Source organism: Schistocerca cancellata, chromosome 2 (genome assembly GCF_023864275.1).
Source record: "Schistocerca cancellata isolate TAMUIC-IGC-003103 chromosome 2, iqSchCanc2.1, whole genome shotgun sequence".
Lineage (NCBI taxonomy): Eukaryota > Metazoa > Arthropoda > Insecta > Orthoptera > Acrididae > Schistocerca > Schistocerca cancellata.
The window spans coordinates 1042225676-1042253258 of record NC_064627.1 but is presented as its reverse complement, the minus strand read 5'-3'; the positions used below and the strand labels follow the sequence as shown (position 1 = coordinate 1042253258).

The 27583-nt window shown below is 43.2% G+C and overlaps 1 protein-coding gene across 1 annotated transcript in view; it reads left to right on the top strand.

Annotated features, from left to right (window-relative positions):
• The window catches only part of LOC126163020 (sterol O-acyltransferase 2-like), a 255222-nt gene that overhangs the window by 44891 nt on the left and 182748 nt on the right, over nucleotides 1-27583 (top strand). Inside the window, exon 4 of the mRNA XM_049919890.1 lies at nucleotides 15154-15324. Coding sequence (XP_049775847.1) covers nucleotides 15154-15324 — 171 coding nt within the window. The remainder of the gene's footprint in view (nucleotides 1-15153; nucleotides 15325-27583) is intronic.

The window sequence follows — 27583 nt, the reverse complement described above, 5'->3', positions numbered from 1 at the left end:
GACAGGGTTGTAGCCTCTCCCCGATGTTATTCAATCTGTATATTGAGCAAGCAGTAAAGGAAACAAAAGAAAAATTTGGAGTAGGTATTAAAATCCAGGGAGAAGAAATAAAAACTTTGAGTTTCGCCGATGACATTGTAATTCTGTCAGAGACAGCAAAGGACTTGGAAGAGCAGTTAAATGGAATGGACAGTGTCTTGAAAGGAGGATATAAGATGAACATCAACAAAAGCAAAACAAAGATAATGGAATGTAGTCGAATTAAGTCGGGTGATGCTGAGGGAATTAGATTAGAAAATGAGACACTTAAAGTAGTAAAGGAGTTTTGCTATTTGGGGAGCAAAATAACTGATGATGGTCGAAGTAGAGAGGATATAAAATGTAGACTGTCAATGGCAAGGAAAGCGTTTCTGAAGAAGAGAAATTTGTTAACATCGAGTATAGATTTAAGTGTCAGGAAGTCGTTTCTGAAATTATTTGTATGGAGTGTAACCATGTATGGAAGTGAAACATGGACGATAAATAGTTTGGACAAGAAGAGAATAGAAGCTTTCGAAATCTGGTGCTACAGAAGAATGTTGAAGATTAGGTGGGTAGATCACGTAACTATTGAGGAGATATTGAATAGGATTGGGGAGAAGAGAAGTTTGTGGCACAGCTTGACTAGAAGAAGGGATCGGTTGGTAGGACATGTCCTAAGGCATCAAGGGATCACAAATTTAGCATTGTAGGGTAGCGCGGAGGGTAAAAATCTGTAAACAGAACCAGGATTCATCCGAAAAAATGACGTTTTGCCATTCGTGCACCCAGGTTCGTCGTTGAGTACACCATCTCAGGCTCTCCTATCTGTGATGCAGCGTCAAGGGTAACCGCACCCACTGCTTACCAAAAAAGTCGAACAAGCTTGGTTCAAATTCAAATGGCTCTAAGTACTATGGGACTTAACATTTGACGTCATCAGTCCCCTAGAACTTAGAACTACTTAAAACTAACTAACCTAAGGACATCACACACAGCCATGCCCGAGGCAGGATTCGAACCTGCGACCGTAAAAGGCGCGGTTCCAGACTGAAGCGCCTAGAACCGCTCGGCCACCGCGGCCGGCATCAAACAAGCGCCAATGACTAGGGCTCACTAATCCCCAAGATTGGCAAAGTTTTACAGAAGTTAGAATTATGGCGCGTACTTCAATGCGAGATGCTTTTAATAATATCCAAAACGAAATTCTGTCTCGAAATCTGGCAGAAAACCCAAAGAGATTCTGGTCATACATAAAGCACCCCAGTGACAAGACACAATAAATACCTTCACTGCGCGATAACAACGGTGAAGTCACTGATGACAGTGCCACTAAAGCAGAGTTATTAAACACGGTTTTCCGAAACTTCTTCACCAAAGAAGACGAAGTAAATATTCCCGAATTCCAATCAAGAACAACTGCCAAGATGAGAAACATAGAAGTAGATATCGTCGGTGTAACAATGCAGCGTAAATCACTTAATAAAGTCAAGGCCTCCGGTCCAGATTGTATACCAGTCAGGTTCCTCTCATGGTATGTTGATAAAATAGCTCCATATTTAGCAATTACATACATCCACTCGCTCACAGAAAGATACGTACCTAAACACTGGAAAATTGCTCAAGTCACACCAGTATCCAATAAAGGGAAGTGGGAGTAATCTGCTGAATTACAGGCCTATATCACTAACGTCGTTTTGCAGTAGAGTTTTGGAACATATACTGTATTCGAACATTATGAAGTACCTCGAAGAAAACGATTTATTGACATATAGTCAGCACGGATTCAGAAAATATCGTTCTTGTGAAACACAACTAGCTCTTTATACTCATGAAGTAATGAGTGCTATCGACAGGAGATTGACTCCTTTTTCTTTAGATTTTCATAAGGCTTTCGACACCGTTCCTCACAAGCGTCTTCTAACCAAACTGCGTGTCTATGTAATATCGCCTCAGTTGTACGACTGGATTCGTGATTTCCTGCCAGAAGGGTCACAGTTCGTAGTAATAGACGGAAAGACATCGAGTAAAACAGAAGTAATATCAACGTTCCCCAAGGAAGTGTTATGGGCCCTTTATTGTTCCTGATCTATATTAACCACACAGGAGACAATCTGAGTAGCCGTCTTAGATTGTTTGCAGATAATGCTGTCATTTACCCCCTTGTAAATCAGATGATCAAAACGAATTGCAAAAGGATTTAGATAAGATATCTATATGGTGCGAAAAGTGGCAATTGACCCCGAATAAAGAAAAGTGCGAAGTTATTCACATGAGTACTAAAAGAAATCAGCTGAATTTCGGTTACGCGATAAGTCACACAAATCTGAGGGCTGTAAATTCAACTAAATACGTAGGGATTACAATTACAAATAAACTAAATTGGAACGATCACATAGGTAATACTGTGGCTACAGCAAACCAAAGACTGCGATTCATTGGCAGAACACTTAGAAGGTGAAACAGGTCTGCTAAAGAGACTGCTTCCACCACGCTTGTCTGCCCTATTCTGGAGTACTGCTGTGCGGTGTGGGATCCGCATCAGGTGGGACTGACGGATGACATCGAAAAAGCACAAAGAAGGGCAGCTCGTTTTGTATTATCGCGGAATAGGGGAGATAGTGTCACAGACATGATACGTGAATTGGAGTGGCAATCATTAAAACAAAGGCGTTTTTGTTGCGACGGGATCTTCTCATGAAATTTCAATCACCAGTTTTCTTCTCCGATTGCGAAAATGTTCTGTTTGCACCCACCTACATAGGGAAAAATGATCATCACGATAAAGTAAGAGATATGTGGGCTCGCAGGAAAAAATTTAAGTGCTCGTTTTTCCCGCGTGCCGTTCGAGAGTGGAACGATAGAGAGACAGCATGAAGGTGGTTCATTGAACCCTCTCCCAGGTACTTTATTGTGAATAGCAGAGTAATCACGTAGATGTAGATATAGATCCCACTTTGCCTGTGAACTCCACAGACACAAATCGCACACAAAGTTCCAACGCCATCTTCCACCAAATCTGACTGACATGCTTCTGAGGCTTGTAAGTCGGTAGAACAGAGAACCACACATGATCAAAGTCAAATGCAACTGCGGCAAATGCTCACAGCATCCTTGTGCCACTTCACTGACAGTACCTCTCCTTCGAAGGCCGTTCAGTTATTATCGATGGGAACGACTGAAAGCGAGCTCATGGGGAATGAGATTCAGACGTTGTGTCGGGCAACGCGTGCCTCCTGGCAGTGTTCGAAGGAGGTGACTGCATAGGTTCACAGGCGAAGACACTGTCACACTTTCTAGTTCGTATCGAAGCACTGCTCACATTGGTAAATACACTGACCAAAAGAATCATAACACCAAAGGATTGTGCGACAATAAGAAGGTTGGTAGGTGTACTTCTACATCCGGAAGATATCTATTCAAATTTCGCGCCAGTCGCATGAGAGTGGTGCTAGTAGCGCAACTATGGGGAAGCAAATCAGGTTTGCTTTAACGGTCATGAGCGTAAGTTACCTTTGAGACTGGACGTGATGAGTTGATGTTAGTTGTAACCTCCCCCTCACTTATCGACCTTAATGACAGTGAAAAATTAAACCGCGTGTACCTAATGGAAATTTGGGAAAAGCAATCGTCACCGAAGTTAAACTGTCGGTAAAGAGGGAGGAAAGGGTTACATCTAAATGAAAGGAAAAATGCAAATGAAACTGGTGGAAATTAATTTTGAAAAGGGGTAAAGTTAATAAAGAAAGTAAATGTGCAGCCGTTACGTTAACAATTAACTAGCGGTAATTAGGTATTTGGGATTTGGGGGAAATTACGGTCGCCAGTCCTAAGGACAATTACTATAGTAACTGAAAAAGAAAGGTTATTACACATATAATCAGCACTAGAAGCGTGGCAACTGAAAGTTGACAGGTGTAGTGTGAAAACTGAAAGTTTGTCAGAAGTAATAAATTTCGCTACACTCTGACTTAATTTAGCAAAAGAATTAATAAAACAGGAAAATCGAAAGTTAATTTAGTGACTGAAGTTAATAGTGAGCTTTCTTTCTGAAGCACATCGAAATTCAGTAAAATACGGTTAGTCTTGGACTACCTCAACAATCATTTCAAAAGCTACTTGAATCTACGCAATTTAGAAATAAGGGATTTAACTTTGAACTTGAATTAAATGATTCTGAACAATTAACAGTAGTAAAATTTAGTACATACCAAGCTGAGCTGCAGTCACAGGTAAGCTAAAATACGGTAACAAAACTCGCACTCTTAATTTGTGCTTGTGTAATCTGAATATTGTAGCCAGCTATGAATACCTTAACTGAACTTTGAAATTAAAGCAGTGAACTAGGATAATGTTACTTTAATGCTGGCGTTTGAATTTCAACGACACTCGGGTTCATTCCGGAAAAGGAAGGGACCATGCTTGGTAATGCAATTGGGACAATGAGCAACGAAGGTTGATTCTACGTTGCTGTAATTTTGTGATTTGAACCGTTTTAAAAGCTGAGGTCTGCCATACAGTTCTAAAACTTTACGTGCTTCCAGTTTTCCTTGTTGGTTGATTGAAGGTTTGAAGCCGTCGATCGAGGAGGTGGCGACAGTCACTCATTGTCGGCCGTCGCTGTTGCAGAAGCTGGATGTTGGCGCGCCTTCTTCTCGACACGGTCACCAGACGAAACGGGCTCTTGATGTGCGCCAGCTAATGCTTCCCGTCCGCGACACCATGTCAGAAACTATCATCGCAAGTCGAGCGCAATTACATGCTGCCAAACCCCGAAAGCGCGGCAACTCGCGGGAGCTTCACACAACACACCTGCTTCACTCGGTACTCCAACCAGACTCTCTCTCTGCCCGCGCTCCACGCGGCCGAGTTAACACTACCAAAGATCCTACACACTTTGATTCTTCACACGACCTATCGATGTAATCGTTCGATAGCAGTTTTCCCTAGGCAAGACCCAGCGTAAAAATACAAATAATATTTACGAAACAAACCAATTATACATCGACATAAATGCATATATATATATATATATATATATATATACAAACAGTAAAACAATTACAATATATAAAGAGACAGAAATGTCATATCTTGAGGTAACAAAACAAGGAAAAAAATTATAGTACAATAGATGGAAATAGGAGGATATGCATTTCCGGCGTTACATGCTTCTACATCCGGAAGATATCTATTCAAATTTCGCGCCAGTCGCATGAGAGTGGTGCTAGTAGCGCAACTATGGGGAAGCAAATCAGGTTTGCTTTAACGGTCATGAGCGTAAGTTACCTTTGAGACTGGACGTGATGAGTTGATGTTAGTCAAGAATGCCTTAAAAACGACGAAGACGCCACTATCAACACATCACTGAGTTTGAACGAGGTCGTGTAACAGGGCTACGAGAAGCTGGATGTCGCTTCAGCGATACTGCAGAAAATCTTGGTAGGAATGTAGCCACTGTAAATGACTGCTGGCAGTGGTGGTCGCGAGATTCTGCAGTGGCAAGAAAACTGGTCTCTGGGCAGTCAAGTGGCACTACCTAGACGGAAGGCCATCGTGTTCAGCATATGCCCCCCGGCACATTGTACTGGTTCTGCAACAGCAATCTGAGCAGCAGTTGACATCACACTAAAACAACGAACTCTTACAAATCGCTTCAAGGACAGCTCAGAGCCAGATGCCCTGTAGCGTGCATTCTACTGACTCCAAACCACCGCCATCTGCGACTTCATTTGTGTCAAACGAGAGTACATTGAAGGGCAGGGTGTGTTTCCTGATGAAAGCTGATTCTGCCTCGGTGCCAGTGATGGCCGTGTGTTAGTTAGGAGGAGGCCAGTTGAGGATCTGCACACAACCAGCTCGACGCACTAGACATACATCTGGAGTTACGGTCTGGAGTGCGATTTCGTATAACAGGAGGAGCAAACGCGCGGTTATTCCACGCCCCCTGACTGCAAATTTGTATGTCAGCATGATGAATCGACCTGTTATCTAATGGCTCTGAGCACTATGGGACTTAACTGCTACGGTCATCAGTCCCCTAGAACTTAGAACTACTTAAACCTAACTAACCTAAGGACAGCACACAACACCCAGCCATCACGAGGCAGAGAAAATCCCTGACCCCGCCGGGAATCGAACCCGGGAACCCGGGCGACCTGTTATGCTGCCATACATCGACAGCAGTTTGGGGTTGTTTTTCAACAGGATAACGTTCGCCCGCGTACCGCTATTGTAACACAGCGTGCTCTAGAGAGTCGACGTGTTGCCTTGGCTTGCTCGATCACCAAATTCGTCTCCAATCGAACACATATAGGACATTATCGAAAGGCAACTCCAGTATCATCCACAGCCAACATTAACAGTCCTTGTATTGAGCATCCGAGTGCAACAGGCATCCCACAAGCTGACATTCTACACCTGTACAACACAGTGCATGCACTTTTGGATGCTTGCATTCAACATTCTGTCGATTACACCAGTTACTAATGTACCAGAATTTCACATTTGCAATGGCTCATCTCTCAGTTACATTAAACTGTGATCTTGCAATGTTAATCATTTTAATGTTACCTAGACCAATTTATTTCCAAAATTTCATTACTCTACAGCGAACTTTTTTTGTTTCCTTTTGAGATTTTTTTCCCATCAGTGTAAATACGGAGTAGCAGACAATGTAGCTTACTAAGAAAAAATGGTTTCACTCCATGGTGGGCGTCTGGTATAGCAACCGGTTATGAATGTCTTGAAATGAAGCAGCCTCGGTTGCAAAATCTTTTTTAGTTACAGGAAATGACACGTTTCGCCCTTTTGGGCGTCACCAGATTGACGTAAAAGTTAATGTGCAAACCAACATTTGCATTAATGGAAGAATGTTGGTTTTCCACGTCAATTTTTACTTCAATCTGATGATGCTCCATAAGGGCGAAAGGCATGTCCTTTAAATAAAAAAAATATTTTGCAACCGAGACTGTTTCATTTCAAGTAGCTTACTAAGTTACTGTCAAAGAATAATAAAAAACATGTGACGTGGAAACTGTCAGTCCACCGATAATCTGTTCATAAATATTACGCAGACATACGACTTTTTCTCCTTTTTCCATATCTATGCAGAAGTAGTGAAGCTTTGAGAAGTAGTTGTAGCGATGCTTTTATTTTCCTCCTTTATTCTATTTACTTTGTGACAGAAAAGTTTAGCACTTCCTGCATCCCATTTCGAGGACACTTTTAGTGAGGTTCTTGCTTCATTTGTCTCTTCAGACATAAATTTAATGGCTCTACGTATAGTCACACATGCCTGATTATGAAGAACTGTCGCCGTACGTACAGTGGGCTGAGACTCCTGTCTAATGCTCTGTGGTAAATAGAGAATCAATGCACGAAGTGCGTAGGTCGGCACGCGAATAACTAATGAGGCGGTCACCCCTTACGAACAAGCAGTGGATCGCCCAGCCCTCAGGAGGAGAACGCGTTTCTCCACTGCAGCCACCTTACTTTCGCGAGGTCTGCCCATGCCTATTAACATTAGCGCACGCAAAAAAGGCTGTAAGACGACAGATCTTTTTTTTCGAGTAGTCCAGTCAGCCACTGACAAGCTAGAGCCAGCAGCTAGTGCCCAAAGAGGACCAAGTGGAGATCGCTCCGCCTCAGCCAATCACACTGCTTCATTGCATGGATGACACTCATCGGTGATATCAGTACATTGAGCCCCCGCGTCGAACTGCAGCCCGTGGAAGGCTGCAGAACGTGGTTAGTCAGCTCTGACCCCTGCCGAGTCTACGTTCCCTCGGGATAACTTGATTTCAGCCGTTACACCCAACTTCCTAAGAGTTCTTGACCATTGCTCCCATAAATAAGTCATTACTCATCGAAATCTCTCACTACTCTTGACGAGTAACTTCCGAGGAAGCATGCGCGTTCGCTCTGTCACACATACTACCTGAAATGCTCATTACCGTCGGATGTGCGAATGGGGATTGTGAAGCTATAGTTTTACGAGTAATGGCGTTGTATCCCAGAAGGGAACTCGAATACTAATGATCCGCATGCGTTGTCTAACACTTGGTTCAAATGGCTCTGAGCACTATGGGACTTAACATTTTAGGTCATCAGTCCCCTAGAACTTAGAACTACTTGAACCTAACTAACGTAAGGACATCACACACATCCATGCCCGAGGCAGGATTCGAATCTGCGACCGTAGCAGTCCAGCGGTTCCGGACTGTAGCGCCTAGAACCACACGGCCACCGCAGCCGGCCGTCTAACACTTGAGGCGACTGCCCTAGCAGTTACCTTGCGTTCCCAGTGGGAGGAAGGTATCAGAGTCGCTAACAATCCTCTCATTACACTGGACGGGAAACTGTTGATGATGCTTTTGCATTATCTCTTCTGCGCATTTCACTCACCTGGAGAAAAAGTTGGAATTAGATCGTTTACGACAGTCTTCTGGATAATCACCATGCTCTTTGCGAAAGAGACCTCAATGTGGCAACGAGATTTGGATAAACAAAGTCAGAAATTGAGTCCGCCTTGATGCAAAACACCTTGTTATTCATTTATTTCCTTATTCTCCCAAATTAGTTTCGGCGACAAATATCACCATCACCAGTGGTTTTTTTTAATCTTATTTACTGTATGTTACAGCATGTTTTGAGAATTATTGTCGCTGTTTGCGGCGTATTTTCTGTGCGCTTTTTTTCTGTTGCCGTTTTTACTCAGCGAACATCATGTCATCTGCAAATCCGTTGGATGGTATCTAGCTGATTCTATACACAGAAAAAGAAAACTTTCGCACTTTGTTTATGAACAAGAATATTCTTTTGTTTTTCTGTGTATAGAGTCAGCTATATACCAGCCAACGGATTTGCAGATGACATGATGTCCGCTGAGTAAAACAGTAAATATGCCGCAAACAGCAACAATAATTCTCAAAAACATGCTGTAACATACAATAAATAAGATTAAAAAACCTACTGATGATGGTGATATTTGTCGCCGAAACTAGTTTGGGAGAATAAGGAAATAAACGAATAACAAGGTGTTTTGCATCAAGGCGGACTCAATTTCTGATATTGTTGTTTTTCTATGCAAACACGGACCAAAGGGAAGAGTTCCAAGATAAAATTATTGAGCTTTGGATACTAATGAACCCATGCCACCGCTTCATTCGACACGTCAAATGACTGCTCAGGTGTTCACTTTTTACCGCAAATAGCCAAACACAGGATTACTGTCGCTGCGTTTGACGAGTAACAGCCGAGGACGATTAGGATGCCCATTGTCCTGGACAATGCGCAAAATAGGGATTGGCTGGTACAAGACTGCTTTTTGGGGAATCGCCTGGTGATATGTCAAGGTTTACATTATGGCCGTGTGTCAGTTCATCCTGGCACTTGATTGTCTAGTGAATATCACGGAAAATCATTGGTGCGATACCTCAAACGATGTATTCAGCAAATTTACCTAAATCCCATGTCGGGAGCCGCTTGTTGCTTATATTGATTGGTAGCCCCCTATTAGGAACTGGCTCAGGCACCATCGGTCATATTTGATGGACTCTTTTGCTTCGAATCATCTTTCCTGTATATGAGTGAATATAGCCCCTTCCTCATGGGAAACTCTGTATATGACCGTATGCACCGTAGGCAATTCTTTCCAATGACTGTGTGGTCGATATTCACAAAAAATGACGAAGAAAAGATTTAATTTAAATCGCGATAGACTCAGTTGAATCATACATGATTTTGTTTAGACAGTAATTTATAGGAATGAAATTTTCACTCTGCAGCGGAGTGTGAGCTGATACGAAACTTCCTGGCAGATTAAAACTGTGTGCTGGACCGAGACTCGAAGGCAGGGACTTTTCCTTTTGCGGACAAGTGTCCTACCATCTGAGTTATCCAAACACGACTCACCACCCCCTCCTCACAGCTTTAATTACGCCAGTATTTCGTATCCTACCTTCCAAACTTCACAGAAGCTATCCTGCAGGTCCCGAGTTCGAGTCTCGGTCCGGCACACAGTTTTAATCTGTCAGGAAGTAATTTATACTCAGCTGCCGCCTACAATGTATAGTTTTACTAACGAATTTTTATTGATAATCAGATGTAAGTCTGCAGGCTTTCGCAGCCGTTGTATTGGAGGTAAAATGTTTTAGGGTGTCAGGCATCATGTTTATTCTACACGATCGACGTTTCGATTCCTGCTGGGATCTTCGTCAGGGTCCTCTGGTGTTCAGCTACACCAATAAACTTTCCTGGAGTACTGATTTAAATTGCTGAATTTCCTAATCAAGTAAGCCTTTGGTTTTAATTAATATGCAGTGACTCGAAAGTTGTTGCAATTTAAACAGGGAGGCCTACTAGAGTAGACCTTGTAGTTGTGCGAAGCCGCTGCCAGCGTGGCGTAGTGGTTAGTCTATCTGTCTAGTGAGACCTGGGTTACAATTCCGACCTTGGTAGAAATTTTCATTCGTCGCTTCTTATATACATAAAATATGCTTGAGACTTGAAAATGTCAGGAAGCATATAGTTCCAGTTGATTAATCATTTAATTGTTTATATAAATGTGTAACAACCAATACTATTTAGTTCTGCCTCAAATTACGATTTGATTAATTAATATTTAAAAGGTCAGATGAAATTAGTATTCACAATACTGTTCCAATAAGCCTACGCAGCGTCCGTGAGACAATGTGGAGTTGCCGTTCTAATAAAGTGTTGCCAGTAGTAGCAAATGCTAATCTCTGTGTTCTTGGCGCGTAGCGTTTTTGACTGGAGAAAGTACTTGCCATCCACTGAACTTCAATTTCTCAGGAGTTAGTAAACGACTTTGTGATGTCTCTGGCTAGAATTATCCACGATAACAGGGAGGAAGCAAATAAACTGTTTTAGACAATCACTCACTAATGTGATTATCATTGGACTAGGGGTATGTTCTTTGATTACTAATCAAAACGTCCTCCGTCCTTTGTTCGAACCCCCCTCCCCCCTTTCTGCTTGAATTTAGAACACAATCAGCAATGGCGGCCGAAGACTTACTGCGTAGGAAGTCACCCTCATTTTGCAAAGGCCTTGCCAAAGAAAACGGAAGAGAGGACAGCGGTTCAGGGCACCTTCTTTGTCCTTGGGGTGGGAAACTGCCCCTAAAAGACGGAGGAATCAGCACTGATCAAACACATGAGGAATCAGAAGGCAATGGAAACCAATGAATCGAAGACACATAACGTGTATCCACAAGACATGTGGCCTGTAATTGAAAAAGTGTCATGATAATCTCTCCATTGGCAAAAGATTCCGGACTGGTCCCCAGTTCGGATCTCCGGGAGGGGACTGCCATGGGAGAGTAGACCAAAACAATCAACGAAAGAGAATGTCAGAAGCTTGAACATGCTAGGGAAAATAGAAATCTGAAAAGGGAAATTCTGAGGCTCAGTCTAGATGTAGCAGGGGTCAGTGAAGCGAAATGGAAAGAAGACTAGGATTTCTGGTCAGAGGAATATAGGGTAACATCAAAAGCAGCAGAAAATCCATATTTAGCAATTATATACAACCACTCGCTCACAGGAGGACCCGTACCTAAAGACTGGAAAATTTCTCAAATCACACCAATACCAAAAAAGGGAAGAAGGAGTAATCCGCTGAATTACAGGCCTATATCACTAACGTCGATTTGCAGTAAGGTTTTGGAACATATACTGTTTTCGAACACTATGAAGTACCTCGAAGTAAACGATTTATTGACACATAGTCAGCACGGTTTCAGGAAATATCGTTCTTGTGAAACACAACTAGCTCTTTATACTCAAGAAGTAATAAGTGCTATCGGCAGGGGATGTCAAATTGATTCCATGTTGTTAGATTTCCAGAAGGCTTTCGACATCGTTCCTCACAAGCGTCTTCTAACCAAACTGCGTGCCTACGGAGTATCGCCTCAGTTGTGCGACTGGATTCGTGATTTCCTATCAGAAACGTCACAGTTCGTAGTAACAGGCGGAAAGTCATCGAGTAAAACAGAGGTAATATCCGGCGTTCCCCAAGGAAGTGTTATAGGCCCTCTATTATTCCTGATCTGTATTAACGACATAGGAAACAATCTGAGTAGCTGTCTTAGATTGTTTTTAGATGATGATGTCATTTATCGTCTTGTAAAGTCATCAGATGATCAAAACGACTTGCAAAATGATTTAGGTAAGATATCTGTATGGTGCCAAAAGTGGCAATTGGCCCTGAATAAATAAAAGTGTGAAGTTAGTCACATGAGTACTAAAAGAAAACAGCTAAATTTCCATTACGCGACAAGTCACACAAATCTGAAGGCTGTAAATTCAACTAAATACTTAGGGATTACAATTACAAATAACCTAAATTGGAACGATCACATAGGTAATATTGTAGGTAGAGCAAACCAAAGACTGAGATTCATTGGCAAAACACTTAGAAGGTGCAACAGGTCTATTATTAAAAAGACTGCTTACACCACGCTTGTCCGCACTATTCTGGAGTATTGCTGTGCGGTGCGGGATCCGCAACAGTTGGGACTGACGGATGACATCGAAAACGTACAAAGAAGGGCAGCTCGTTTTGTATTATTGCGAAATAGGGGAGATAGTGTCACAGACATGATACGTGAATTGGAGTGGCAATCATTAAAACAAAGGCGTTTTTCGTTGCGACGGGATCTTCTCATGAAATTTCAATCACCAGTTTTCTCCTCCGATTGCGACAACATTCTGTTGCTACCCACCTACATAGGGAGAAATGATCATCACGATAAAATAGGAGAAATCAGGGCACGCACAGATAACTTTAAGCTCTCGTTTTTCCCGCGCGCGGTGTGGGATCAGCATCAGATGGGACAGACGGATGACATCGAAAAAGTTCAAAGAAGGGCAGCTCGTTTTGTATTATCGCGATAGGGGAGATAGTGCCACAGACGTGATACATCAACTGGAGTGGCAATCATTAAAACAAAGGCGATTTCCGTTGCGACGGGATCTTCTCATGAAATTTCAATCACCAGTTTTCTCCTCCGATTGCTACAAAATTCTGTTGGCAACCAATTACATAGGGAGAAATGATCCCCACGATAAAATAAGAGAAATCTGGGCTCGCGTAGAAAAATTTCAGTGCTCGTTTTTACCGATCGTAGAAACAATTGAGACAGAAATTCCGAACACCAAGAGCACCGCATAAAGGCTACGGTGACATTTCTTTGTGCGAATCTCAATCGGGAAAGAAACGTCATGAAAATTGCTGAAGATTTTTCGCGTTGGCAATAGTTTCGCTGCGGACTGCGCTTAGCGAATCACTTTACCGGAAACTAGCGCTTGCAAATTTTTATGTGTCAAGATACACTACAGGAATTGCACCGAAAACTATTTCAAATAGTTTTCTGATTCACTTATTGTTCTTTTATTTCTTCTATTCTTTTTAATTTATTCACCAGCATACAATTATTAGACGAATAAGGAAAACGTTATTTCAATATACACTGGAAAACATCCTTGTAATAATCTTTTATGGGTTGGGATAGATGAATAAGGGAAGAAAATATAAATAATAATCGGGGTGGTAAGCCGTGAAACCTAGACGTTAACCACTGTGCCACCGCTTCAGTTGAGCTAAGTGCTCGCTGGAAGGCAAATAAAGAGCCTAGAAAATTTTGATCGTCGTTTTTTCAACAACAGTCAAGCATCTACAGAGAAGCCAAGACATGTGTCCGCATATTCTGATTCCTCTTCCAGTGACCAAAATTCCTGAAAAATCGGGTGGTGGCATTTGCCGTGTTATTCTCGTTAGTTCGAGATTCAGCACAAAAAAAGCTAAAGTGATATTATATAATGATTTATATAAATGTATCCAGAACGAATTTTCAACCTCAGGCGAGTGCGCGCTGATTTTAAACTTCCTGGCAGAATAAAACTGTACTCTGGGCCAGTACCTGAACCTGGGACCTTTGCCTTCCGCGGTTCTTTACCGACTGAATTGTCCAGATGTACATCGCAGATCTACTCGGTCTCTTACCTTCAAGAGTGTCGAAAGTAAAGCTGTGAGCAGGGGTCGTCGGTGGGCCTGGGTAGCTCACTCGGTAAGTGCAGTCAGCGAAACATAAGGTTGCGGTTTCGAATACTGGCCAGGTACAGTTCTAACATGCCAGGAAATTTTATATAAATGTACAGGGTGACAATTATTGAACTATATGAAATAAAATCGTCGTAACTTCTGAACTGTTTGTGTTAGGATGTCCAAATTCCACGGATGGACGCAAGGCATGAAGGGAATTAGTTTGCGCTGTATGGTTTGGTTTAGCGACGAAGCCCACTTTCATGTAGATGTGTTCGTCAATAAGCAAAATTGGCGCATTTAGGGGACTGAGAATCCACATTTCGCGATCGAGAAGTCTCTTCACCCTCAACAGGTGACCGTGTGGTGTGCAACGTCCAGTCACGGAATAATCATTGCGGCGTTCCTTGATGGCATAGTGACTAGTGAACGGTACGTGAAGGTTTCGGAAGATGATTTCATCCCCATTATCAAAAGTGACTCTGATTTCGACAACATGTGGTTCGTGCAAGACGGAGCTCGACCCCATCATAGCAGGAGAGTGTTTTGTGTCCTTGAGGAGCCCTTTGAAGACCGCATTCTGGCTCGGGGGTACCCAGAGGCCACTGGCGTGGGCCTCGATTGGCCGCCATATTTACCCGAATCTGAACAAATGCGACTCCTTTTTGTGGGGCTATATTTAAAGACAAAGTGCACAGCAGTAACCCGAAAACCACTGCTGAGCTGAAAACAGACATTCAGGAGGTCATAGACACCGTCGATGTTCCGACACTTCAGCGGGTCATGCAGAATTTAGCTGTTCTTCCGTGCTACATCATCTTCAATGACATCAGGCATATCGAACATCTTATAACCTAAATCCGAATATCTGTAGTGACGTTTAGATGTTGAATAAAGCGTGTGTACGCCGTAGTTTGTAAATAACTTAAATTTCTTTCATATAGTTCAATAATTGTCACCCTGTAATTTTACCTATGAGGTCATTGCTATTATCAACATAGTGGACTATGGTGGATAAGTGAGTCGTTCGGACAGAGTCTTGTAGAGGTGCATCTCTGGATCACTCCACAGACACCAGCCCAGTTCGGGAGCGCTGCCGGAGAAACAGTTCCTGCCCAGAGAGTCGCTGCTAACGAACCTGATGAGAGTGAAACACCTCCGCACCGTCTACAACATGTTCGTCGCCGTGCTGCTCATGCTCTTCCTGCACACCGCCGTCTACGACCTCGTCGCTGACGGCCAGTAAGTTCCTTATTGTTACTGCACAAATAATAACAATAACAATAATAATACAGGGTGTATCAAAATGAATCATCCGGTTTGGCACATCTGTTGTTGTTGTGGTCTTCAGTCCTGAGACTGGTTTGATGCAGCTCTCCATGCTACTCTATCCTGTGTAAGCTTCTTCATCTCCCAATACGTACTGCAGCCTACATCTTTCTGAATCTGTTTAGTGTATTCATCTCTTGGTCTCCCTCTACGATATTTACCCTCCACGCTGCCCTCCAATACTAAATTTGTGATCCCTTGATGCCTCAGAACATGTCCTACCAACCGATCCCTTCTTCTTGTCACATTGTGCCACAAACTCCTCTTCTCCCCAATCCTATTCCATACTTCCTCATTATTTACATGATCTACCCATCTAATCTTCAGCATTCTTCTTTAGCACCACATTTCAAAGGCTTCTATTCTCTTCTTGTACAAACTATTTATCGTCCATGTTTCACTTCCATACATGGCTAAACTCCATAAAATACTTTCAGAAACGACTTCCTGACATTTAAATCTATACTCGATGTTAACAAATTTCTCTTCTTCAGAAACGCTTTCCTTGCCATTGCCAGTCTACATTTTATATCCTCTCTACTTCGCCCATCATCAGTTATTTTGCTCCCCAAAGAGCAAAACTCCTTTACTACTTTAAGTGTCTCATTTCCTAACCTAATTCCCTCAGCATCACCCGACTTAATTCGACTACATTCCATTATCTTCGTTTTGCTTTTGTTGATGTTCATCTTACATCCTCCCTCCAAGACACTGTCCATTCCGTTCAACTGCTCTTCCAAGTCCTTTGCTGTCTCTGACAGAACTACAATGTCATCGGCGAACCTCAAAGTTTTTATTTCTTCTCCATGGATTTTAATACCTACTCCGAATTTTTCTTTTGTTTCCTTTACTGCTTGCTCAATATACAGATTGAATAACATCGGGGAGAGGCTACAACCCTGTCTCACTCCCTTCCGAACCACTGCTTCCCTTTCATGTCCTTCGACTCTTATAACTGCCATCTGATTTCTGTACAAATTGTAAATAGCCTTTCGCTCCCTGTATTTTACCCCTGCCACCTTCAGACTTTGAAAGAGATTATTCCAGTCAACATTGTCAAAGGCTTTCTCCAAGTCTACAAACGCTAGAAACGTAGGTTTGCCTTTTCTTAATATAGCTTCTAAGATAAGTCGTAGGGTCAGTATTGCCTCACATGTTCCCATATTTCTACGAAAACCAAACTGATCTTCCCCGAGGTCGGCTTCTACCAGTTTTTCCATTCGTCTGTACAGAATTCGCGTTAGTATTTTGCAGCCGTGACTTATTAAACTGATAGTTCGGTAATTTTCACATCTGTCAACGCCTGCTTTCTTTGGGTTTGGAATTATTATATTCTTCTTGTAGTCTGAGGGTATTTCACCTGTCTCATACATTTTGCTCACCAGATGGTAGAGTTTTGTCAGGACTGGCTCTCTCAAGGCTATCAGTAGTTCTAATGGAATGTTGTCTACTCCCGGGGCCTTGTTTCGACTTAGATCTTTCAGTGCTCTATCAAATTCTTCACGCAGTATCATATCTCCCATTTCATCTTCATCTACATCCTCTTCCATTTCCATAATATTGTCCTCAAGAACATCGCTCTTGTATAGTCCCTCTATATACTCCTTCCATCTTTCTGCTTTCCCTTCTTTGCTTAGAACTGCGTTTCTCTTTTCTCCAAAGGTCTCTTTAATTTTCCTGTAGGCAGTATCTATCTTACCCCTAGTGAGATAAGCGTCTACATCCTTACATTTGTCCTCTAGCCATGCCTGCTTAGCCATTTTGCACTTCCTGTCGATCTCATTTTTGAGACGTTTGTATTCCTTTTTGCCTGTTTAACTTAATGCATTTTTATATTTTCTCCTTTCATCAGTTAAATTCAGTATTTCTTCTGTCACCCAAGGATTTCTACTAGCCCTCGTCTTTTTACCTACTTGATCCTCTGCTGCCTTCACCACTTCATCCCTCAAAGCTACCCATTCTTCTTCTACTGTATTTCTTTCCCCCATTCTTGTCAATTGTTCATTTATGCTCTTCCTGAAACTCTCTACAACCTCTGGTTCTTTCAGTTTATCCAGGTCCCATCTCCTCAAATTCCCACCTTTTTGCAGTTTTTTCAGTTTTAATCTACAGTTCATAACCAAATGATTCTGGTCAGAGTCCACATCTGCCCCTGGAAATGTCTTACAAATTAAAACCTGGTTCCTAAATCTCTGCCTTACCATTAAATAATCTATCTGAAACCTGTCAGTACCTCCAGGCTTCTTCCATGTATACAACCTCGTTTTATGATTCTTGAACCAAGTGTTAGCTACGATTAAGTTGTGCTCTGTGCAAAATTCTACCAGGCGGCTTTCTCTTTCATTTCTTACCCCCAATCCATATTCACCTACTACGTTTCCTTCTCTTCCTTTTCCTACTATTGAATTCCTGTCCCCCATGACTATTAAATTTGCGTCTCCCTTCACTATCTGAATAATTTCTTTTATCTCATCATACATTTCATCAATTTCTTCGTCATCTGCAGCGCTAGTTGGCATATAGACTTGTACTACTGTAGTGGGCATGGACTTCGTGTCTATCTTGTCCACAATAATGCTTTCACTATGGTGTTTGTAGTAGCTTACCCGAACTCCTATTTTTGTATTCATTATTAAACCTACTCCTGCATTACCCCTATTTGATTTTGTATTTATAACCCTGTATTCACCTGACCAAAAGTCTTGTTTCTCCTCCCACCGAACTTCGCTAATTCCCACTATATCTAACTTTAACCTAGCCATTTCCCGATTAAGGGATCTGGCATTCCGCGCTCCGATCCGTAGAACGCCAGTTTTCTTTCTCCTGATAACGACGTCCTCCTGAGTAGTCCCCGGCCGGAGATCCGAATGGGGGACTATTTTACCTCCGAAATATTTTACCCAAGAGGACGCCATCATCATTTATCCATACAGTAAAGCTGCATGCCCTCCGCAAAAATTACGGCCGTAGTTTCCCCTTGCTTTCAGCCGTTCGCAGCACCAGCACAGCAAGGCCGTTTTGGTTAGTGTTACAAGGCCAGATCAGTCAATCATCCAGACTGTTTGCCCCTGCAACTACTGAATAGGCTGCTGCCCCTCTTCTGGAACCATACGTTTGTCTGGCCTCTCAACAGATACCCCTCCGTTGTGGTTGCACCTACGGTACGGCTATCTGTGTCGCTGAGGCACGCAAGCCTCCCCACCAACGGTAAGGTCTATGGTTCATGGCACATCTATATTTCTGAAACTAATCATCATATACAATGAATTTTATTTTTTGATAAACAGGAAACTCAGAATGTTTTTTATACCGTTTCATAGTGTTCAATATGCCCTTCCTGAGATGCACGACGTAAGTCAACGAGGTATAGAAATTGTTCCCACACTGCAGTGAGCATGTCTTGAGTTACAGCTTCTGCAGCTGCTGTTATGCGAAGTCTCAGTTCATTCGTTGTTGCTGGTAACGGAGGCACATAAAAGCAGAGTATTTTATAAACCCGTACAAGAAATAACCACATACAGTCAGGTCCGGTGACCCTGGACGCCAGTAATGTAAGGCTGAAGCATTTGGTTCAGTGCGACCGATCCATCGTTCAGTAATCCTTTGATTTAAAAATTCCCGAACTTTCATATGCTGGCGTCGCGGTGTCCCACCCTGTTGATAAATTAAGTCATCCGAATCAGGCTCCAACTGTGCGAAAAGAAAATTCTCAAGCGTATCGAGATATGTGCTTTTTGTAACAGTGTTCTCAGCAAAACCTTTTCCCGTGAAACTGGACAAGACATATTACATTTTTGAGAGTCCCTCACATGTTGTAAAAGTTTAATGTGGTTGTTCCGCACCCCATGTTCTCATATTATCACGGTTCACCTCTCCATTTAAATTGAATGTCGCCTCGTTACGAAACAGTAAGCATAGAAGAAAACTGACGTCCGCCATCTTGCCAAGAACAAAATTACAGAACTCCACACTTTGTTGCTTGTCACCTTCGAATGTTCGAGTGGGTGTGAATTCCTAAGGGACTAAACTGCTGAGGTCGACGGTCCCTAGGCTTACACACTACTTAAACTAACTTAAACTAAATTATGCTAAGAACAACACACACACCCACGCCCGAGGTAGGACTCGAACCTTCGGCAGGAGTAGCCGTTGTCACCTTCAAGAGGAGCTTGCAGTAGCTGAATTTTGTGTGGTTTCATGCGTAAACGTCGACGCAACACATGCCAGACGGACGTCGGGGGTATGCTGAGCTGTCGAACTGCACGGCGAACGGATTTCTAAGGACGCTTTGCGAAAATATGGCGAATGCGTTCGACGTCTGCGTCAGACACTAGGAGACGACCCGGCGATTTGCCTTTACACAAACAACGTGTTTCTCGGAATTGTTCATGCCATCGTCTAATACTCTGTGCTGTAGAAGGATCCACACCATGCCTTGTATGATAGTCAAGTTGAACAGTTATTACTGACCCGCACTGCGCAAAACGTAAAACACAAAACGTTTTCTGTTGTCGCGACACCATTTTTACTAGAAATGAAGTGGGCACACACTGCTGCTACCTAGTGGGAACCATGTAAAACTCGAGAGTTTGCTCTTTCCAACATACGTTGTTCACGCACATATCTTAAATAACATAATAGTTATGACTTTTTAAACTCGGATAATTCTCTTTGATACACCCTATACTTTATTTACTATCGAATGATTCACTGCATGTACACAAAACAGCAAAGACTACAAATCTTCATACACAACTCAATAATATAGTCTTCTGATTATGTCGTTGACATCGGATATGATTACACACAAATAGCTTGCTGCTGTTTACGTACTTTTTCTCAAAACACTTCTTATTCTCCACGTAAAAATTGTTTTGTAGAATGTATTTCTTTAAAGTGAGGCTTAGGCTTCACCGTGTGCAGAGGCATAATATATATCTCACTTCACTGGGTTATTTAATCCAGCGTGTCGTGGACGTTTTCATAGAATGCTGCTCTGTGGCTGCAGATGCAAAATTTTTCTTCATTTCTAGGGTTGATCTGTTTCACATCAGAACAGGTGTTGGGCTGCAGTCCTTTAAAAAGCAATATACATTTGTATTGATTGCCTGTTCAGTCAGTTCTTGGCAGAATATTTCATACATTATGAATGAAACACACATAGTGCTGTGTGTGTTTCGTTCAATGTAGATTTTAGAATATACATGGCTATTATGACCGGCGTAGCAATATTTGCAGAAAATGCACACCATGATTACTTACATTTAGCTCCACAGATCATTCTTGTAGCCGTTTTAATCAGTAGATCATTGAGATTTGCTTTGGTCGTTGCTCATCAAATAACCGTTCCAGCTATTCAGTTATGCGGGAAATAAGGCATGGGGCACAATCTTTAGGACAACAGTATCTTTGCAAAACTTGCTAATCATACTGCCGTCTGCTTCACATCTGCTGTGCAGCGAGCTACACTAATTTAAGTACTAACTGTGTTTTTCTTATTTGTCACTTCTTCTTCCGTGTGTTTTTGCTTTTAGGAAGCTTTAATTTTCGAGTACTAGTAATAGTGTTCCATAGATTTCGTGTTTGTTTTGAATACAGTCCAGAGGCAGGTAGTGCTTATTTTCATTGTTTTCAACGAGAAGTGTCTAGTAACCACAGTTTAGTCAGCTTCAGTGAATTAACAGTATAGTTAAAAGTTGATTAATTCTCTACAGTAAATTGATTTCTCAGGATGGATAGGATGTGTGACTGCTGTGTACGGACACAGGAGAAGCTGGCCACTGTTCGCGAACAGCTGAACGTGCTGATGGTTGCGGTCAGCCGTCTTCAGGCTGCTGCCTCGGAGTGTAGCGGCAGTAGGGAGCCTGGTGCGTCGCATGGTACACCCCAGGTGTTACATGCTTCACCCACGGTCCGTGCTGTCGAGACATCTTCGCGGGTACCTGGCGCGGTTGGGCCACCCTCTTCCCAAGGGGAGTGGCGGGTTCAGCGGCGTTCGCAGCGCACGAAGTGCAGGGTCAATGTGGAGGCTGGCCGTTTTGCATCGCCCGCTCTGCCTGTGAGTGGAAATGTGGCCCATCCTTCAGCAAGGTCCGAGCAGGCACACGGGGGGAGGGGTTTATTAGTGATTAGGAGCTCCAACGTTAGGCGGGTGATGGAGCCCCTTAGGGACATAGCGGAAACGTCGGGGAAGAAGGCCAGTGTTCACTCTGTCTGCTTGCCGGGGGGTCTCATCCGAGATGTGGTGGAGGGCGTACCGGCGGCGACAGAGAGCACTGGGTGCCCCCGACTGCAAATTGTTGCTCATGTCGGCACCAATGACTCCTGCCGTCTGGGTTCAGAGGTCATCCTCAGTTCGTACAGGCGGTTGGCGGAGTTAGTGAAGGCGGAAAGCCTCGCTCGCGGAGTGGAATCTGAGCTAACTATTTGTAGTGTCGTTCCCAGAACCTATCGCGGTCCTCTGGTTTGGAGCCGAGTGGAAGGCTTAAACCAGAGGCTCAGACGATTCTGCGGAGATCTGGGGTGCAAATTTCTCGACCTCCGCTATCGGGTGGAAAAATGTAGGGTCCCCCTGAATAGTTCAGAAGTGCACTACACGCCGGAAGCGGCTACAAGGGTAGCGGAATATGTGTGGAGTGCACATATGGGTTTTTTAGGATAGAGAATTCCCTCCTTAGGCCCGACAACACGCCTCCTGAGATGTGACAAGGTAGTAGTAGGCAAAACGTAACAGGGAATAACAATATTAATGTGGTAATAGTAAACTGCAGGAGCGTGTGTAGAAAGGTCCCAAAACTGTTCTCATTAATAAACGATCACAATGCCCACATAGTACTAGGGACAGAAAGTTGGCTGAAACCAGTTGTAAACAGTAATGAAATTCTAAACTCAGATTGAAATGTATACCGCAGAGACAGGATGGACAGTGAAGGGGGAGGCGTGTTTATGGCGATAAAAAGTGCAATAGTATCGAAGGAAATTGACGGAGATCCGAAATGTGAAATAATTTGGGTGAAGGTCACGGTTAAAGCAGGCTCAAACATGGTATTTGGATGTCTCTATAGGCCCCCTGGCTCAGCAGCTGTTGTGGCAGAGCACCTGAAGGAATGTTTGGATAGTATTTCGAGTAGATTTCCCGACCATGTTATAGTTCTGGGGGGGGGGGGGAGATTTTAATTTGTCGGACATAGACTGGGAGACTCAAACGTTTATAACGGGTGGCAGGGACAAAGAATCCAGTGAATTTTTTTAAGTGCATTATCTGAAAACTACCTTGAGCAGTTAAACAGAGAACAGACTCGTGGCGACAACATATTAGACCTTCTGGTGACAAACAGACCCGAACTATTTGAAACAGTTAACGCAGAACAGGGAATCAGCGATCATAAAGCGCTTACTGCATCGATGATTTCAGCCGTAAATAGAAATATTAAAAAAGGTAGGAAGATTTTTCTGTTTAGCAAAAGCGACAAAAAGCAGATTTCAGAGGACTTGACGACTCAACACAAAAGTTTTGTCTCAAGTACAGATAGTGTTGAGGATCAGTGGACAAAGTTCAAAACCATCGTACAATATGCATTAGATGGCGCCAAGCAAGATCGTAAGAGATGGAAAAGAGCCACCGTGGTACAGCAACCGAATTAGAAAACTGCTGCGGAATCAAAGGGAACTTCTTAGCAAACATAAACATAGCTAAAGCCTTGCAGACAATCAAAAATTACGCGAAGCGAAATGTAATGTGAGGAGGGCTATGCGAGAGGCGTTCAATGAATTCGAAAGTAAAGTTCTATGTACTGACTTGGCAGAAAATCCTAAGAAATTTTGGTCTATGTCAAAGCGGTAGGTGGATCAAAACAAAATGTCCAGACAGTCTGAGACCAAAATGGTACAGAAACAGAGGATGGCAGACTAAAGGCCGAAATACTAAATGTCTTTTTCCAAAGCTGCTTCACAGAGGAAGACTGCACTGTAGTTCCTTCTCTAGATTGTCGCACAGATGACAAAATGGTAGATATCGAAACAGATGACAGAGGGATAGAAAAACAATTGAAATCGGTCAAAAATGGGAAGGGCCGCTGGACCGAATGGAATACCAGTTCGATTTTACACAGAGTACGTGAAGGAACTTGCCCCCCTTCTTGCAGCGGTGTACCGTAGGTCTTTAGAAGAGCGTAGCGTTCCAAAGGATTGGAAAAGGGCACAGGTCATCCCCATTTTCAAGAAGGGACGTCGAACAGATGTGCAGAACTATAGACCTATATCTCTAACATCGATCAGTTGTAGAATTTTGAAACACGTATTATGTTCGAGTATAATGACTTTTCTGGAGACTAGAAATCTACTCTGTAGGAACCAGCATGGGTTTCGAAAAAGACGATCGTGTGAAACCCAGCTCGCGCTCTACGTCCACGAGACTCAGAGGGCCATAGACATGGGTTCCCAGGTAGATGCTCTGTTTCTTGACTTCCGCAAGGCGTTCGATACAGTTCCCCTCAGTCGTTTAATGAACAAAGTAAGAGCATATGGACTATCAGACCAATTGTGTGATTGGATTGAAGAGTTCCTAGATAACAGAACGCAGCATGTCATTTTCAATGGAGAGAAGTCTTCCGTTGTAAGAGTGATTTCGGTGTGCCGCAGGGGAGTGTCGTTGGACCGTTGCTATTCACAATATACATAACTGACCTTGTGGATAACATCGGAAGTTCACTGAGGCTTTTTGCGGATGATGCTGTAGTATATCGAGAGGTTTTAACAATGGAAAATTGTACTGAAATGCAGGAGGATCTGCAAGGAATTGACGCAGGATGCAGGGAATGCCAGTTAAATGTCAATGTAGAAAAATGTAATGTGCTGCGAATACATAGAAAGAAATATCCTTTATCATTTAGCTATAATATAGCAGGTCAGCAACTGGAAGCAGTTAATTCCATAAATTATCTGGGAATAGGCATTAGGGGTGATTTAAAATCGAATGATCATATGAAGTTGATTGTTGGTAAAGTAGATGCCAGACTGAGATTCATTGGAAGAATCCTAAGGAAATGTAATTCGAAAACAAAGGAAGTAGGTTACAGTACACTTGTTCGCCCACTGCTTGAATATTGCTCACCAGTGTGGGATCCGTATCAGGTGGGGTTGATAGAGGAGATAGAGAAGATCCAGCGGAGAGCAGCGCGCTTCTTTACAGGATCGTTTAGTAATCGCGAAAGCGTTACGGAGATGATAGATAAACTCCAGTGGAAGACTCTGCAGGAGAGACGCTCAGTAGCTCGGTACGGGCTTTTGTTGAAGTTTCGAGAACATACCTTCACCGAGGAGTCAAGCAGTATGTTGCTCCGTCCTACGTATATGTCGCGAAGAGACCGTGGGGATAAAATCAGGGAGATTAGAGCCCACACAGAGGCATACCGACAATCTTTCTTTCCACGAACAATACGAGACTGAAATAGAAGGGAGAACCGATAGCGGTACACAAGATACCCTCCGCCACATATCGTCAGGTGGCTTGCGGAGTATGTATGTAGATGTAGATACTGACTACATATATATCCTTACATGGCTTACGCACTAAAAAGAGGCAACATACATGGATGCTCAGTTTCAGATTGCTTTGAATGGTTAAACCAAGAAATCGTAATCGTAGACTAAACATATATATAGAGAGAGAGGGTGACATATTGAACTATATGAAATAAAATCTTCATAACCTCTGAACAGCTCAGTTTGCGTTAGGTCGGTCAAACTTCACGGTTGGCCGGAGGGCATAATGGGAATTAGAACGCGCAGTTGCACGTGAAAATGTCACGGTATAGGGTTACTGAGGTTATAGCGCTTGTAAAGGCCTATTATGCGAGCAATAACAGCCCAACTGCGGCTCAAAGCAAGTTTGCGATAGAGAGCAAGCTGAAGACAGCCGGTCAAAGTGTGCCAACAATCGAGAATTTGATTCACAAGTTTGAGTGAACAGATGGTGTTCGTGATGAGAGTGTTGGCAATGTCGGTCGTCCGAAAAGGGTGAAAGCTCCTGAAGCATCGAGAAGACACGCACTGTGTCTCCAGCCAGTCCCAGTAAATCGATCAGACGAGCTGCACAGCAGGTGGGAATCAACCGGGAGACGCTGCGACAGATTGTTGAAGACCTGCATCTCTTCCCATACAAAATTTAAACCCATCAGCCATTAAGCCCCAGGGCCATGGAACAGCGGTTGTGTTTCGCCAACACTATTGTCCACAGCATTGAGAAAGAGGACTTTGATGTGAATATGGTTTGGTTAGCGACAAAGCTCACTTTTATTTGCATGCATTCGTCAGTAAGCAAAATTGAGGCATATGGAGGACTGAAAATCCGCATATTTCGATCGAGAAGTCTCTTCACCCTCAACTAGCGACTGTGTGGTGTGCAATGTCCAGTCACAGAATAATCGGTGCGATATTCCTTGATGTTTTGTAAGATGATTTTATCCCCATTATCCAAAGTGACCCTGACTTCGAGAAGATGTGGTTAATGCAAGACGGAGCTCGACCGAATCGAAGCAGGAGAATGTTCGATGTCTTTGAGGAGCACTTTGGAGACCTTAAACTGGTTCTGGGGTACCAGAGGCCACTAGCGTGGACCTTGGATCTGAACACATGCGACTCCTTTTTGTGCGCTTCATTGAAAAATGGTTCAAATGGCTCTGAGCACTATGGGACTTAACTACTGAGGTCATCAGTCCCCTAGAGCATAGAACTACTTAAACCTATCTAACCTAAGGACATCACACACATCCATGCCCGAGGCAGGATTCGAACCTGTGACCGTAGCGGTCACGCGGTTCCAAACTGACGCGCTTAGAACCGCACGGCCACACCGGCCGGCGCGCTTCATTGAAGACAAGGTATACAGCAATAACGCCAGAACCATTGATGAGCTGAAAACAGCCATTCAGGAGGTCATCGACAGCATCGATGTTCCGAAACCTCAGCGGGTCCTGCAGAATTTCGCTATTCGTCTGCGCAACATCATCGCCAATGATGGCAGGCACATCGAAATGTCATAACATAAATCCGAATATCTGTAGTGACGTTTACACGTTGAATAAAGTGTGTGCACATCGTAGTTTAAAACTAATTTACGTTTTACAAATTGTTGTCGGTTACCGGAGTAGAAATTCATTAGTTGCGACTTGCACTGATGTTGGTTGGTTCTTTCGGGGAAGGAGACCAGACAGTGAGGTCATCGGTCTCATCGGATTAGGTAAGGACGGGGAAGGAAGTCGGCCGTGCCCTTTGAAAGGAACCATCCCGGCATTTGCCTGGAGCGATTGAGGGAAATCACGGAAAACCTAAATGAGGATGGCCGGACGCGGGATTGAACCGTCGTCCTCCCGAATGCGAGTCGAGTGTCTGACCACTGCGCCACCTCGCTCGGTACACTGATGTTCCAGAGCTCATCTAATAGGAGAGTAGCTGCATCAACAGACAGTTGATAGTGTCCCACGCAACATAGACACAGCTTTAGTGCTACAAACGCTTCCAAATACTGAAATAAGGTTTACGAAAAGTGATTGTAGTCAAATTGGGGGATATAAAGCTATGTAGTTACCATTAGCATCCTCTGTGTCTACAGAGAGAATGAAGTAACTGTTGTACGCAAAAACTAAACAAAGCTTCAGCATCCGACGGACTCCCGTATCACATAATATTGCGACTGAGTTATCCCTTGTTTTAACCACAACCGCAAATCCCTCGAACAGAAAACCGTGCCAGATAGTTGGAAGAAAGCACAGGTCACACCCATGTACAAGAAGAGTAGCAGAAGTACTTGACATCCTTCTGTTGTAGAATCTTAGAAAACATTCTGAGCTGAAGCGTTATGAGGTATCTCGTACAGAATTATCTCAGTGACAACCAGCATGCATTCCGAAAATATCGATCACATGAAACCCAACCCACATTTCTCTCACATGACGTCCTGAACACGAAGGATTAAGGCAAGTCAAGTACATGCAGAAAGCATTTGACACAGCACCACACCTGCCTCTACTATCACAAGCGCGTACGATAATACGGAGTATCAAGTGAAATTAGTGACGGGGTTGAGGATTTCGTGGTGGGGAGGACGAAGCATGTTATCTTGAGTGGATGGTCATTGACATTAGTAGAAGTAGCTTCGGGTGTGTCCCAGAAA